Consider the following 10,263-nt stretch of genomic DNA (forward strand, 5'->3'; position numbering starts at 1 on the left):
GTAGCCCAGTCGCAGATGTTTCATATAATAGGCCAGCCTCGCCAACTTCCGTGCTAGCGGCTGCCCACACATGTAGTAGCAGCGACAGCAGCGCTGCCACAGACGTCCCCTTCAACCGCGGCCAATCGTCGGATTGTAATCTGCTCCCCGTCGCCAACACTCTACTCGCGGGTGCGGGTTTCCCTCCAATCACAAAACCGCTTTCCGGGGAGCAGCTGCTCGGAACTGTAGTAGACCTCGCCCGGGAATACGTACGAAGAGAGAGCTTTATTCAGGTTCACAAAATGTTCCCCGCATGTCCCTTAGCGTTTCCCTGCAGGAGCTTTTAGAGGAGGCGGAGAGGAGTCGCAGACAAGAGGAGCAGAGCAACCTTCTCTTGGTACGGCAGGATGGCGAACTGCAACTGTGGAAGAAGAAGTTGGCGTCATCGGAGCAACGGTCGCAGGCAGCTCTGTCTGCAGCCGCCAAGGCTGCCTCAAGGTTTCGGAGGGAGCTCCAGTCCCTCGAGGCCACCAACTCAAACCTCCAACAGCGCTGTAGGTATGTCATGGTGCGTTGATCAACTCGATAGTTTCTTTCCTTTGGAGCAGCCAACTGGAACACAACTGCCGGTCTAAAGAACGGGACGCTCGCAAGTACCAGACGAGGCTGCTGGAATCGATTGAAAAGGTGGCCATAGCTTTCTCTCTATGTCATGGATCCGGAGACATTGATTAAATCCATGGTCGGCGGTCATGCAAGCAGGAGGAGAGCCAGCGGTCAAAGGATGTCGAGTGCTACAGAAACATTAAGAACAAGGTCATGCGAGCACGCCAGGCACGAGGAGCAAGCGGTGGTCTCGACTGGAATCTCCTGTCCCGAGACCTGAAGCCGTTACAGCTGGTAAAGCCGACTTTCAGTTTTTGTGGTTCGACTCTCCCTGCTTGCTGATGAGACCACAGGTGGGCATTTATGAGAAGCAAAAGGCGACAATGGCCTGGGAGCTGGGCGACTTGCGCTCCCAAGTGACTTCGCTGTGTCACGAGCTCCAGCACAAGGAGAACAACGCTGCCGCCACCCGACAGCACGATGTATGTATGCCCGATGCATTGCTTCAAACACTCTCGAAGTTCCACCTCGTGCAGATTACGGACCGTTGTGGTGGGAAAAATCACAGCCAAGCCACCACCTTGTTAGAGCAGCTTTGCGACAAGCTGCAGGTTGGGAGTGCCGCTCAGTTGGCGGTGAGAACACTCCGCTTGATATGCTTCCACCACTGATATTCCCTCTCTTGCGTGAGCCAGGGTGCAGTCGAAAGCTTGCTTATGGTCAATACTGCAGTCCCGTCTTTGGAGGATTTTGTGGAACAAGTCTGCGACGTCGTCCTGGTTGCTGGACGGGAGTTTCTTCCAAGGTGACGACGAACCTACGAGTAGCTCAAGTCTCTTGCCCGTACTGATATTAGTTTGCGGTTATGCCAGACCCACAGAAAGTCCGTGCGAAGTTCCCAGAATTCTGGAGGGGTGGCTGGATGTTCTGTCTGCGGTAACTAGAAGCCAATCGATCTCGTAGCTATTTGATGAAGGGGATTCCCGATGGAACACGCCGAGCGTAATCTTCGTACTGGGATCCAAAGAAGCGGCGGAGAAAGTACTCCTCGCAGCTGACGACAGGTAGTGTTATGAAGGAAAAGAGTAACAAGGAGGCAACATACGCAATGCGAGAGTGAAAGAATCTCCAGGTGACAATCGCGTAGGCGATGGTGCACAAGGGGTTGAGCATCATCACCTGTGTTCCCACGGACCACAGAAAGAAGCCGGCATAGCCAGGATGGCGAAGGAAGCTGGAGCGCAGGTCAGTGAGACGGGCGCGGCGGCATGAATTCTTCGATCACGCACCTGTACATCCCGTGCGTGACGAGGATGTGATTGTCATGGCGGTGAGTCTTGATGTCGTGAGTGAAGCCATTCCACGCGGTTAGAATTCCCGCCTTGCGAATCATCTCCCCCGCGACCACGAGAGCGAGGCCCGCGTTGCTGATCCACGGGTGCTCCTTGATTCCTGGAACCACCAAGCTCTCCGCAAGATGCTCCAGAACGCCCGCAGCCATGGCCACGAGGTAGTCGCGGCTAAAGAGGAACGCTGCCTGTCTACTAAGTCAACGTGCTTGCGAAACAAGGGAATCTTACACTTCCAGGAGACGTGATGGCGGCCATGGATGAGCAACGCGAGGGCGAACTCGGAGCTGTGGAAGAAGGAGAGCGCACCAACGAGGAGGGCGAGCTGGTGGATCATTCTATCGCCCTAGCGTACTGAGCTAGCCCTACTGGATGGATGAGCTGGACGACCACTAGTAACACGTGGTCCTGTCTGGCAAGCACGGTCGCTGTTGTTTGGCCAAGCACGATCACTGTTGTTGGCCCAAAGAGTTCCAATCCATTTGGAGTTTGCCCGCATCACAGCACTAGCTAGCAGCATGGCAAGTTCCCTGGCGCCATTGGGGCTGGGAGCGGCAACAGGGGACCACAACGCGAATGCTTGCAAGGCCACCTTGCTCCGCTCGTCTTTCTGCACGCCCAATCGCCTTGCATCCTCTTGGATCCGCTTGGTTCCCTTGACGGCGAGATCAGCTGCCATTGTCCCCTCACCCAAGTGCTTCTTCGGGAGCTTCTCTCGGGACAAAGGTAAGAACTTAAGCTCTCTTGTCCGATTATGTCTGTGTGTCGGATGGATTGGCCGCAGCGCAGCAGCCGCGTGAGGTGCAAACCCTGTCCGTGTACGAGATCAACGAGCTGGACAGGGGCAGCCCCGTGCTTCTCAAGGGGGACAAAGCCAAGCCAACCAATGCGCTGGGCGACCTGGTTCCTTTCTCCAACAAAGTAAGCCCGCTACACGAACTTTGCCTCGCTCTTGATGATGCCCATGGCAGCTCTACGATGGTTGCTTGGAGACGCGGCTGGGGATCACTGCTGGCCTGTGTGTGCTCATCAAACACGTTCCTGGCAAAGGAGATCGATACGAGGCCACCTACAGCTTCTACTTCGGGGACTACGGCCACATCTCCGTTCAGGTATAGATCCCTCTTCCGGATGAATATGGGTTGTGATGGAGGGCTGGAATCAGGGGGCCTACATCACGTACCAGGATACGTACATGGCGATCACCGGCGGGAGTGGCATCTTCAACGGGGCTCGCGGCCAGGTGAAGCTGCAGCAGATCATCTTCCCGACCAAGCTCTTCTACACCTTCTACTTGGAGGGCATCGCCAAGCTTCCGGCGCAGCTGACCAAGCCTCACGTTGCTCCGGCCAAGCACGTCGAGCCATCCCCCTCGGCCCGTCAAGGGCAGTCCGTTGCTCCAAACTTCACAGATTAATAAGTGTGGCACATTAAGCAATGCGATGTATTTAAGCAGTGATCCCACTGAGGCACTGCCCTAGATTTGCTCTGCGCAGCTGAGAAAGAGGTACGCTGGGCTACACAGATTGATATGCGCGCGACATGGCCAAGCAGCAGCGCGCCGACAGGCGCTCCCCCGTCGTCCCAGCGGCGATCTGCATTGGCGTCAGCTTCGCGCTCGTGGCCGCCTGGATGCTGCTTGCTCCCGCCACGCCCCAGCGCGTAGCCACGCATAGATCTGGACCACCTCTCCTCAACAAGGTGGCCGTTTCGGGGGCGAAAATTGACACACAAGTCTTTGAGGATTCCAGGATTGATGGCGACTCGGAAGCGTCAGATCCGGAATCCAGGGGGTCGGACAGGGAAGCTGAGGAGGCAGCTCACTCCGACGGGGATGCCGAGCTCACAGTGGAGAACAAGGAGATCGACGGCAACTTGGCCACTCAAGCCGAGGAATCACAAGAGGAGAAGGAAGAAAACCAGAGGCTAGACAGTGGCTCCTTGGAAATCCCACACTACGACTGGAAGCTGTGCTCGTCCGCTGCTGGATCCGACTATATCCCATGCCTGGACAACGTCAGGGCCATCAAGAGCCTCAAGAGCACCAAGCACTACGAGCACAGGGAGAGGCACTGCCCCCTTGACGAGGGGAGCCGCTTGTGTCTAGTGCCGCTTCCGGACGGCTACAGGCCTCGCATTCCTTGGCCCAGGAGCAGAAGCGAGGTAACCAGCTCTTTGTTTCTTACGCTACCTCTACAGTCTTATAGAGTTGTTTGGTTGCAGATCTGGTATTACAATGTTCCACACACGGGTCTAGTCTCGTACAAAGCTGACCAGCAGTGGGTGATGCGCAAGGATGACGTGCTTGTCTTCCCCGGCGGAGGGACACAGTTCAAGAAGGGCGCGACGCGATATATCGAGTTTGTGGAGAAGGTACGCTCGATATATCGTGCTGACGGTGCCAGCTGAAGATGATTGTCGTGCAGACTCTGCCAGCCATTGCCTGGGGAACGCACACTCGTGTTGTTCTGGATGTTGGTTGCGGTGTGGCTAGCTTTGGGGGTTACCTGTTTGACAAGGACGTGCTTACCATGTCTTTCGCTCCCAAGGACGAGCACGAAGCGCAGGTCCAGTTTGCGCTGGAGCGTGGAATCCCCGCAATCTCAGCGGTGATGGGAACAACGCGGCTTCCTTTTCCTAGCAATGTTTACGATGCAGTACACTGTGCTCGCTGCAGAGTACCATGGCATGTTGAAGGTTAGCACGTCTTGACTCTCGGGCATGAAATCCAACTCGGCATTTCAGGCGCCAAGCTGTTGTTGGAGCTCAACAGGGTTCTTCGCCCCGGAGGCTATTTCATCTGGTCCGCCACCCCTGTCTATCAACACGAGCCTGAGGACGTTCAGATATGGAAAGGTGCTTGTTTCTGTGCGACTCTCGCTTCTTCTAACCCGTGGCTGCGAGTATTACAGAGACGACTAGCGCGGCATCGAAAATGTGCTGGAAGAGGCTGGCTAGAACAAAAGATCCTCTGACTGGTATCGGGGTAGCAGTATTTCAAAAGCCGTGGGATGATACATGCTACCGTCAACGATCTGCCAGTGAGCCTCCAATCTGTGAGAAGGAGGACTCCCCTGATGCTGCATGGTATGCTCTTTTCTATTTCCTGCTACTCCTGGTAGTAACCTTATCCGAACTGCACCACGACAGGTATAATCCTCTTGGAGGGTGCATGCATGAAATTGGAAAAGCTCGTGTAGACTGGCCTGACGCGTGGCCAGGGCGGCTGGAAGCCACTCCAAAATCTCTCCACGGTCCGTCTGCAGAGGAGTTTGCTTCCGAGACGGAGCATTGGAAGGGTGTTGTTCGCAACTCGTACGAGAAGAACGTTGGAATCGACTGGGATGGGATACGGAACGTAATGGATATGAGAGCGGGTTATGGCGGGTATAGTCTCCTTCGACCTTTCTCTCTTTCTTTGTAAGCGTTTTTAAGTTTCTCTCCTGCAGGTTTGCAGCTGCCTTGGCTACTCTGCCAGTGTGGGTGATGAACGTGGTTCCTGCAAATGGCGAGGATACGCTACCGATTGTTTTTGATCGAGGTCTTTTCGGGATTTACCACGATTGGTGTGAGTCCTTTAGCACGTATCCGAGAACCTACGACCTCCTCCACGCGGACGGTTTGTTCTCGCAGCTGGGAACAAGGTAATCCGTTTCGTTTCTTCTTGCAAGTTCCTCGTTCTTTCGTTTTCTTCCTCTTTTGGCTTTCTTCCTTCTAACAGCAGTGTGGCTTCTTCTTGCAGCTGTAACGCCAGTCATGTTTTGTTGGAGATGGATAGAATTTTGAGGCCGGAAGGCTGGGCTCTAATCAGAGACAAGCCAGAAGTTTTGAAGGAACTAGAACCGATCGTCAAGTCGTTGCACTGGGAGGTGAAGGTGCTCTCCTCCTCACGAAAGTCGTCACAGGAGGTGGAGGACCAGGAGGAGCAGCAACAGTTTGTGGCCGCTCAGAAGAAGATGTGGCGACCGGAGGCGAGCATTTGAGGGGTTGTATGTATCATAAAATCGTCGTCATCACCATCATACAATACTTGATCGGGTGGAGTCCTAAAGCGTTTTTTGGCCGATGGAAAACTTGGCTCTCTGGAAAACTTGGGCTCTCTTCTACTCCTACTTGTAGCCGTAAGGATCCGGGACGAAAGACAGTGGTGCCGCGGAAGAGTCTTTGTAGTAGCCGAGGCCGGCGGCGTAGAGATGATCCGAGGGAGCGGGCGAGGATGAAGACGACGATGGTTTCTTGGTGGAGACGAGCAAGGATGGCTCGCCTCGTATGGAGCCCCTGTGGTCGCCTTCAATCTCCCGGTACTTGTGGAGGAAGAGCGAGAGCGGGTCGGCGTAATCGTCGAATCCGAGCTTGCTCATGGCCCAGAGGAGGTCCTCGGCGGTGATGGTCTTGCGCTGCTCGCGCTGGCATTTGTCGTTGGCCTCGCTGGTGATGAAGCTGATGAACTCGGACACGCACTCTTGGATCGTCTCCTTGGCGTCGTCGGAGATCTTGGCGTGCGCCGGCAGCACCTTGCGCATGATCCGGATGACGTTGGCGATGGGCATGAAGCGGTCCTGCTCCCGGATGCTGCTGCAGTTGGCATCGTCCGAGTTGCGGCTGTCTGTGCTCGCGGGACTCCCCGCGTCCGTCATCGTCGCCGCCCCTCCTACAAACGGAGAAAAGGCCCTATGATCTCTCTCAATCCAACTCGAGAATCTATCTCCAACTGGGTGGTGCCGCTTACCTTCAGCGACACACGAAGTGCCGCATACCCGCCCGAAATCCGTCCCAAATCTGACGCTTGCTGCCACCCCTTGCATGTTTATATGTTGCTTTGTTAAGATGCCATGTCAAATTAAGCAAAAACTGCATGATACAGCTTTTACTTAAGTATAATACGCTCGCATTTTTAGGGCTACACAGAGCTGGTTGTATGTGCTATGCGGAGGAGCGTCGCCGCAGCTCGAGGTATGCACAGCCACAAGGAGGCATTGCTCAGGAGATGGCAGTCTCTCACCGGGGATTGCGAGCCGCCGCCTGCCATGCTCGTCAAGCTCGTCGAGGAGACGGCTACCAAGATTGAGTCTCTCGGCCCTCCTCTCAAAGTCGAGGTGGTTTGAGTGGTTTGAGTGGAGTGGACGAGTAATACTGGAATTTGTTTGCAGCTCGAAGAGGACAAAAGGCATCGTGCTGTTTATAGAAGCATTGCGGATTCGGAGCAGAAGCTGCAGTTTTTCTCTGCCCGGCAGATTGCGTGCCGGCTGCTGAGCGCCGATGGCTACCTGTGTGACGGGGTATGCGATCTTTCTCTCGCCCGTAAATTTTTTTTTTCTTGGTGCTTTGTCTATTTCTAGTGCTGGCTGCCTCGTCTGGAAGATTGCATCTGCAACAAGATCGTCAAGGGATCGCTGTGGCGCGGTATCAAGCTTTGGCTCTACATGCATCCCAAGGTAGTGTCGCTCCTTTCGTGTCCTGTATTTTTACTCTCTCCGCGCTCTTCGTTAAAGGATTCAGCTTTGAGTGTGGGGGCATGCTGTGCTATTTGGTATGAGCCTGCCTGCTGACTTGGCGTGATTCAAGTGACTCGTGCTTCTCCTGTGCAGGATTTCCTGAGGAAGAACAATACCGGGAAGCTGCTCTGGCAAACCTTTGGGTTTGAGGCGGTGAAGCTGTGCATATTTGGCGTGGAGCAGCAAGAGAATGCCATGTGGAGCGCTCTTCAGCAGGCTGGTTTGTGGATAGATGGACCAGACAAGTATCACTCACTTATTGAGCTTTGCCTTGTGTGTACAGGCCACGAGAATGTGTGGTGTGTCTATCCGGGACGGGATGAAACTGGATACCGGGTCGACGAGATTCCAATTGCAGACGTGTTTGTGGAGGAAGCATCAAAGCGGTCGGAGGTAAAGCTGAAGGATACGTCGAGGGGGCATAACTCGAAATGCTTTATAGGAGGAGGCTGCGTGTGCACTTCACTTCATTTTGATGGATGGAACTTGGACCAACTCCAAGGCCATGCTCAGTCGCATCAACGTAAGCATATCTTTTCTCTTTTGCTTTGAGCAGCTGTCCCTTCCCAGATTCGCGCCAATCGAGCATGGAACGATGCGGTCCCTTGCGTGACTTTAGAGCCACTTCTGCCCTCGGCAATGCATGCACTGAGGTAAAAGCTCCGCAGTGTCGATTTGTTTCCACAGCTAAAGCGCAAGCACTAGCAGGCCCCAGCCGTCCACTGAGAAAACTTGCACAGCAGCCGCCGCGAGTCAACTGCTGCGCGAGCTAAGCTCCCGCAGAGAGATGGCGCTGGTGGGGGCTCAACTCGAGGAATCGGCTCGAGTGATTGATAAGTCGATCACTTGTCTCTTCGATTCACTTGCCTGCCGACGGAAGCGTGGGGGCAAGCCACTTTGTCGGCTGCCAGCCCAGTTGCAGCAGCTGTGATGGAGGAGGAGCGAGGAGCTCTCGACTTGCTCTCTCATCAGTGTTCGTTAAGATTTCCATTCGAGTGACAGAGACGGGGCTCCACTACCAAATATAAAAAACAAGGGGGTGATCATCTCCTCCTCAGTTGCAGTGGTGGTGTCATGCTCTTGCTATGGTCGGCTGGCTTTTTCCGGGGTGTGTCTGGCCACGTTTCACATTACGGCAATAGCCGGTGAAAGGTATGCTAGCTTCAAGGCCCGGCGATCCGGCAGGGGGGAAATATATTCTTTTTTGCAACTTTGTTAACTCATGCTCATGTCATACAGGACGGGCTCGGCCTCATATAGGATGGGCAGTCATTTGTTTTCTGGTGGACTGCGGCGCTCGCCATCCCTTCATCTGGTGGGAGGGGGCCGTCAGGGGATCCGGTGGTGCGGCTCAAATGTAGGGATGGATTCATTGGTTGGCACCTAAACGGCGGAGAGTGACGGGGCTCTCCTCCGGTTGGGTCCATCCAAGAGGGTGCACAGGAATGGAGGCGACGACGACGATCGAGGACCTGGATCGGGAGGACGAGGACCTGGAGACATGGGGGGATTTGGCTCCCGAGCTTCTGGCCAACGTGGTGGAGAGGGTGCAGCAGAGCAAAGGCCAAGCGAGGCGCGTGGTTGCAATGGCCGGGGTTTGCCGATCGTGGAGGCGCCAGATCCTTGGCTTCGTCCAGCGGCAGGGTAGCAAGGTTGGGGATTGGGCCGCTTCCGCCCCGCCTTCATGCCCAGTGATCGAGTTCCCGTGGAGACTGATGCAGCCGGGGCCTCGGGGTCATCATCCTCCGATCCAGTGCTTGCTCACGCGCAAGGGGAACCACTTTCTTCTGTACCAGACCCTCATGAGCGGTGGTGTGGACGCGTCGGATGCGGGTGCTCATGGCGACGACAAGCACTTCCTCTTGGCTGCCCGCCGGAGATGGCTCCCGACTGGATTCTCGTACATCGTCGGGAAGGACCCGCAAGATCTCATGGACAAGCAGGGCCCGGACACTCTTGGCAAGCTCAAGTCCAACTTTTGGGCGTCCGAGTTTGTGCTGTGGGAGAAGCAAGACGACGCGGATGACGACGACGGCAAGACCAGCAGCATTCCGGTGGTAAGCTTGAGATTTGTAGAGCATATAGTGAACGGGATCCGGCAGAGACGCATCCAGTGCGCTCTCCCGCAGCCATGCAAAGCTGGCGGCGGCCTCAGTTTTGTTCTCGAGAGGCGGAGGCTGAGGAACGAGCGCAGGCTGATGCCTGCGTCGGTCAGGTCGTGGCTGCTCACGTGGAGCTGTGCTTCCCCATATGCTAGCTTCAAGAGCTGCGGTAGCAGCAGCGGCAACAGGATCAGGCGGAGGAGTAGACGGTCGTCGATGCTGGAGATTGCTGCCACAAGCCGATCGGCTGCGGCGGTGGTGGCTCTCCCTCCGGCTGCTGCTGCTTTGATGCCGGTGATGATGCAAGCCGAGGGAGACGAGAGTGAGGTGGAGTCGGAGGCCTGCCATCACCTGGAGCTGCGGAGCAAAGTTCCTGCATGGGATGCCCAGCAGCAGTGCTGGTCGCTTGACTTCAAAGGCCGAGCAACGATGCCATCCATGCACAACTTTCAGCTGATTAGCGCCGACAGCAGCAGCAGCAGCAGCAGCAGCAACAACAACAACAACAACAACAACAACAACAACAACACGATAATCTTGCAGCTGGGCAAGATCGACAAGAACGTCTATACCATGGATTTTTGCTACCCGCTGTCGGCGTTCCAGGCGTTTGCAATCTGCCTCAGCAGCTTTGCCACTAGTGCGGGGCTTGAGCCGTGACGAAAGTTCTCGAGGCACAAACAAAGCAAATAAGTAAAGCGTTTTGAGTTTGAGGAGAGGGAGGTGAGC

At 55.4% G+C, this 10,263-nt stretch overlaps 7 protein-coding genes across 12 annotated transcripts; 5 read left to right on the plus strand and 2 right to left on the minus strand.

Annotated features, from left to right (window-relative positions):
* Positions 1-787: 787 nt before the first annotated feature.
* Positions 788-1,710, plus strand: LOC112341123. 3 transcript variants are annotated; one of them, XR_002990433.1, is made up of 3 exons: positions 788-882; positions 942-1,393; positions 1,461-1,710. XR_002990433.1 is itself a non-coding variant. In XM_024660686.1 (3 exons), exons 1-3 carry the CDS (start codon positions 802-804, stop codon positions 1,257-1,259), a joined length of 345 nt encoding a protein of 114 aa, XP_024516454.1. In that variant the 5' UTR covers positions 788-801; the 3' UTR covers positions 1,260-1,710. The 3 variants fall into 3 exon arrangements, 2 of the variants coding, with proteins under 2 accessions (XP_024516454.1, XP_024516453.1); XM_024660686.1 differs by having other exon boundaries at positions 942-1,070; positions 1,125-1,710; XM_024660685.1 differs by having other exon boundaries at positions 942-1,710.
* LOC9641554 (probable protein-S-isoprenylcysteine O-methyltransferase) lies at positions 1,072-2,286 on the minus strand. 2 transcript variants are annotated; one of them, XM_002986768.2, is made up of 4 exons: positions 2,169-2,286; positions 1,878-2,121; positions 1,694-1,822; positions 1,072-1,642 (listed from the first exon to the last, which is right to left on the minus strand). In XM_002986768.2, the coding sequence occupies exons 1-4, from the start codon at positions 2,272-2,274 to the stop codon at positions 1,552-1,554; spliced, it is 570 nt and encodes a 189-aa protein (XP_002986814.1). In that variant the 5' UTR covers positions 2,275-2,286; the 3' UTR covers positions 1,072-1,551. The 2 variants fall into 2 exon arrangements, with proteins under 2 accessions (XP_002986814.1, XP_024516450.1); XM_024660682.1 differs by having other exon boundaries at positions 1,072-1,822.
* A 97-nt stretch (positions 2,287-2,383) lies between these two features.
* LOC9641555 (allene oxide cyclase 4, chloroplastic) lies at positions 2,384-3,421 on the plus strand. The gene is made up of 4 exons (XM_002986715.2): positions 2,384-2,663; positions 2,722-2,858; positions 2,909-3,049; positions 3,103-3,421. Exons 1-4 carry the CDS (start codon positions 2,456-2,458, stop codon positions 3,352-3,354), a joined length of 738 nt encoding a protein of 245 aa, XP_002986761.2. The 5' UTR covers positions 2,384-2,455; the 3' UTR covers positions 3,355-3,421.
* Positions 3,422-3,455: 34 nt separating this feature from the next.
* On the plus strand, positions 3,456-6,027 carry LOC9662608 (probable methyltransferase PMT23). Its single transcript, XM_002986716.2, has 8 exons — positions 3,456-4,100; positions 4,161-4,310; positions 4,364-4,634; positions 4,683-4,793; positions 4,850-5,024; positions 5,088-5,324; positions 5,387-5,581; positions 5,680-6,027. The coding sequence occupies exons 1-8, from the start codon at positions 3,480-3,482 to the stop codon at positions 5,918-5,920; spliced, it is 2,001 nt and encodes a 666-aa protein (XP_002986762.2). The 5' UTR covers positions 3,456-3,479; the 3' UTR covers positions 5,921-6,027.
* LOC9662609 (nuclear transcription factor Y subunit B-3) lies at positions 5,877-6,819 on the minus strand. The gene is made up of 2 exons (XM_002986769.2): positions 6,667-6,819; positions 5,877-6,588 (listed from the first exon to the last, which is right to left on the minus strand). Exons 1-2 carry the CDS (start codon positions 6,740-6,742, stop codon positions 6,047-6,049), a joined length of 618 nt encoding a protein of 205 aa, XP_002986815.2. The 5' UTR covers positions 6,743-6,819; the 3' UTR covers positions 5,877-6,046.
* A 4-nt stretch (positions 6,820-6,823) lies between these two features.
* On the plus strand, positions 6,824-8,625 carry LOC112341120. Of its 3 annotated transcripts, none has more exons than XM_024660665.1 (8): positions 6,824-7,033; positions 7,088-7,216; positions 7,277-7,372; positions 7,526-7,652; positions 7,716-7,825; positions 7,875-7,955; positions 8,003-8,085; positions 8,141-8,625. In XM_024660665.1, exons 1-8 carry the CDS (start codon positions 6,863-6,865, stop codon positions 8,361-8,363), a joined length of 1,020 nt encoding a protein of 339 aa, XP_024516433.1. In that variant the 5' UTR covers positions 6,824-6,862; the 3' UTR covers positions 8,364-8,625. The 3 variants fall into 3 exon arrangements, with proteins under 3 accessions (XP_024516433.1, XP_024516435.1, XP_024516434.1); XM_024660667.1 differs by lacking the exon at positions 6,824-7,033 and adding an exon at positions 7,437-7,467 and having other exon boundaries at positions 7,092-7,216; XM_024660666.1 differs by lacking the exon at positions 6,824-7,033 and adding an exon at positions 7,437-7,467 and having other exon boundaries at positions 7,092-7,372.
* A 252-nt stretch (positions 8,626-8,877) lies between these two features.
* LOC112341101 (tubby-like F-box protein 13) lies at positions 8,878-10,231 on the plus strand. The gene is made up of 2 exons (XM_024660609.1): positions 8,878-9,935; positions 10,141-10,231. Exons 1-2 carry the CDS (start codon positions 8,878-8,880, stop codon positions 10,229-10,231), a joined length of 1,149 nt encoding a protein of 382 aa, XP_024516377.1.
* Positions 10,232-10,263: the final 32 nt, after the last annotated feature.

Source organism: Selaginella moellendorffii, unplaced genomic scaffold (assembly GCF_000143415.4).
Source record: "Selaginella moellendorffii unplaced genomic scaffold, v1.0 SELMOscaffold_76, whole genome shotgun sequence".
NCBI classification, from domain to species: Eukaryota; Viridiplantae; Streptophyta; class Lycopodiopsida; order Selaginellales; family Selaginellaceae; genus Selaginella; species Selaginella moellendorffii.

Excerpts from the sequence above, each read along its gene's own strand:
- LOC9641555 (XM_002986715.2), top strand. The coding sequence starts at position 2,456 with ATGGCAAGTTCCCTGGCGCCATTGGGGCTGGGAGCGGCAACAGGGGAC. Across the intron at positions 2,664-2,721 it reads GAGCTTCTCTCGGGACAAAG|CGCAGCAGCCGCGTGAGGTG; the intron begins GTAAGAACTTAA and ends GATTGGCCGCAG. Across the intron at positions 2,859-2,908 it reads TGGTTCCTTTCTCCAACAAA|CTCTACGATGGTTGCTTGGA; the intron begins GTAAGCCCGCTA and ends TGCCCATGGCAG.
- LOC9662609 (XM_002986769.2), bottom strand. The coding sequence starts at position 6,742 with ATGCAAGGGGTGGCAGCAAGCGTCAGATTTGGGACGGATTTCGGGCGG. Across the intron at positions 6,589-6,666 it reads CACTTCGTGTGTCGCTGAAG|GAGGGGCGGCGACGATGACG; the intron begins GTAAGCGGCACC and ends CTCCGTTTGTAG.
- LOC112341120 (XM_024660665.1), top strand. The coding sequence starts at position 6,863 with ATGCGGAGGAGCGTCGCCGCAGCTCGAGGTATGCACAGCCACAAGGAG. Across the intron at positions 7,217-7,276 it reads ATGGCTACCTGTGTGACGGG|TGCTGGCTGCCTCGTCTGGA; the intron begins GTATGCGATCTT and ends GTCTATTTCTAG. Across the intron at positions 7,956-8,002 it reads CCATGCTCAGTCGCATCAAC|ATTCGCGCCAATCGAGCATG; the intron begins GTAAGCATATCT and ends GTCCCTTCCCAG.
- LOC9662608 (XM_002986716.2), top strand. The coding sequence starts at position 3,480 with ATGGCCAAGCAGCAGCGCGCCGACAGGCGCTCCCCCGTCGTCCCAGCG. Across the intron at positions 4,311-4,363 it reads ATATCGAGTTTGTGGAGAAG|ACTCTGCCAGCCATTGCCTG; the intron begins GTACGCTCGATA and ends ATTGTCGTGCAG. Across the intron at positions 5,025-5,087 it reads GACTCCCCTGATGCTGCATG|GTATAATCCTCTTGGAGGGT; the intron begins GTATGCTCTTTT and ends GCACCACGACAG.
- LOC112341101 (XM_024660609.1), top strand. The coding sequence starts at position 8,878 with ATGGAGGCGACGACGACGATCGAGGACCTGGATCGGGAGGACGAGGAC. Across the intron at positions 9,936-10,140 it reads GATGCCCAGCAGCAGTGCTG|GCGTTTGCAATCTGCCTCAG; the intron begins GTCGCTTGACTT and ends TCGGCGTTCCAG.
- LOC9641554 (XM_024660682.1), bottom strand. The coding sequence starts at position 2,274 with ATGATCCACCAGCTCGCCCTCCTCGTTGGTGCGCTCTCCTTCTTCCAC. Across the intron at positions 2,122-2,168 it reads CCATCACGTCTCCTGGAAGT|CGTTCCTCTTTAGCCGCGAC; the intron begins GTAAGATTCCCT and ends GTAGACAGGCAG. Across the intron at positions 1,823-1,877 it reads GTCACGCACGGGATGTACAG|CTTCCTTCGCCATCCTGGCT; the intron begins GTGCGTGATCGA and ends CCTGCGCTCCAG.
- LOC112341123 (XM_024660685.1), top strand. The coding sequence starts at position 802 with ATGCGAGCACGCCAGGCACGAGGAGCAAGCGGTGGTCTCGACTGGAAT. Across the intron at positions 883-941 it reads ACCTGAAGCCGTTACAGCTG|GTGGGCATTTATGAGAAGCA; the intron begins GTAAAGCCGACT and ends ATGAGACCACAG.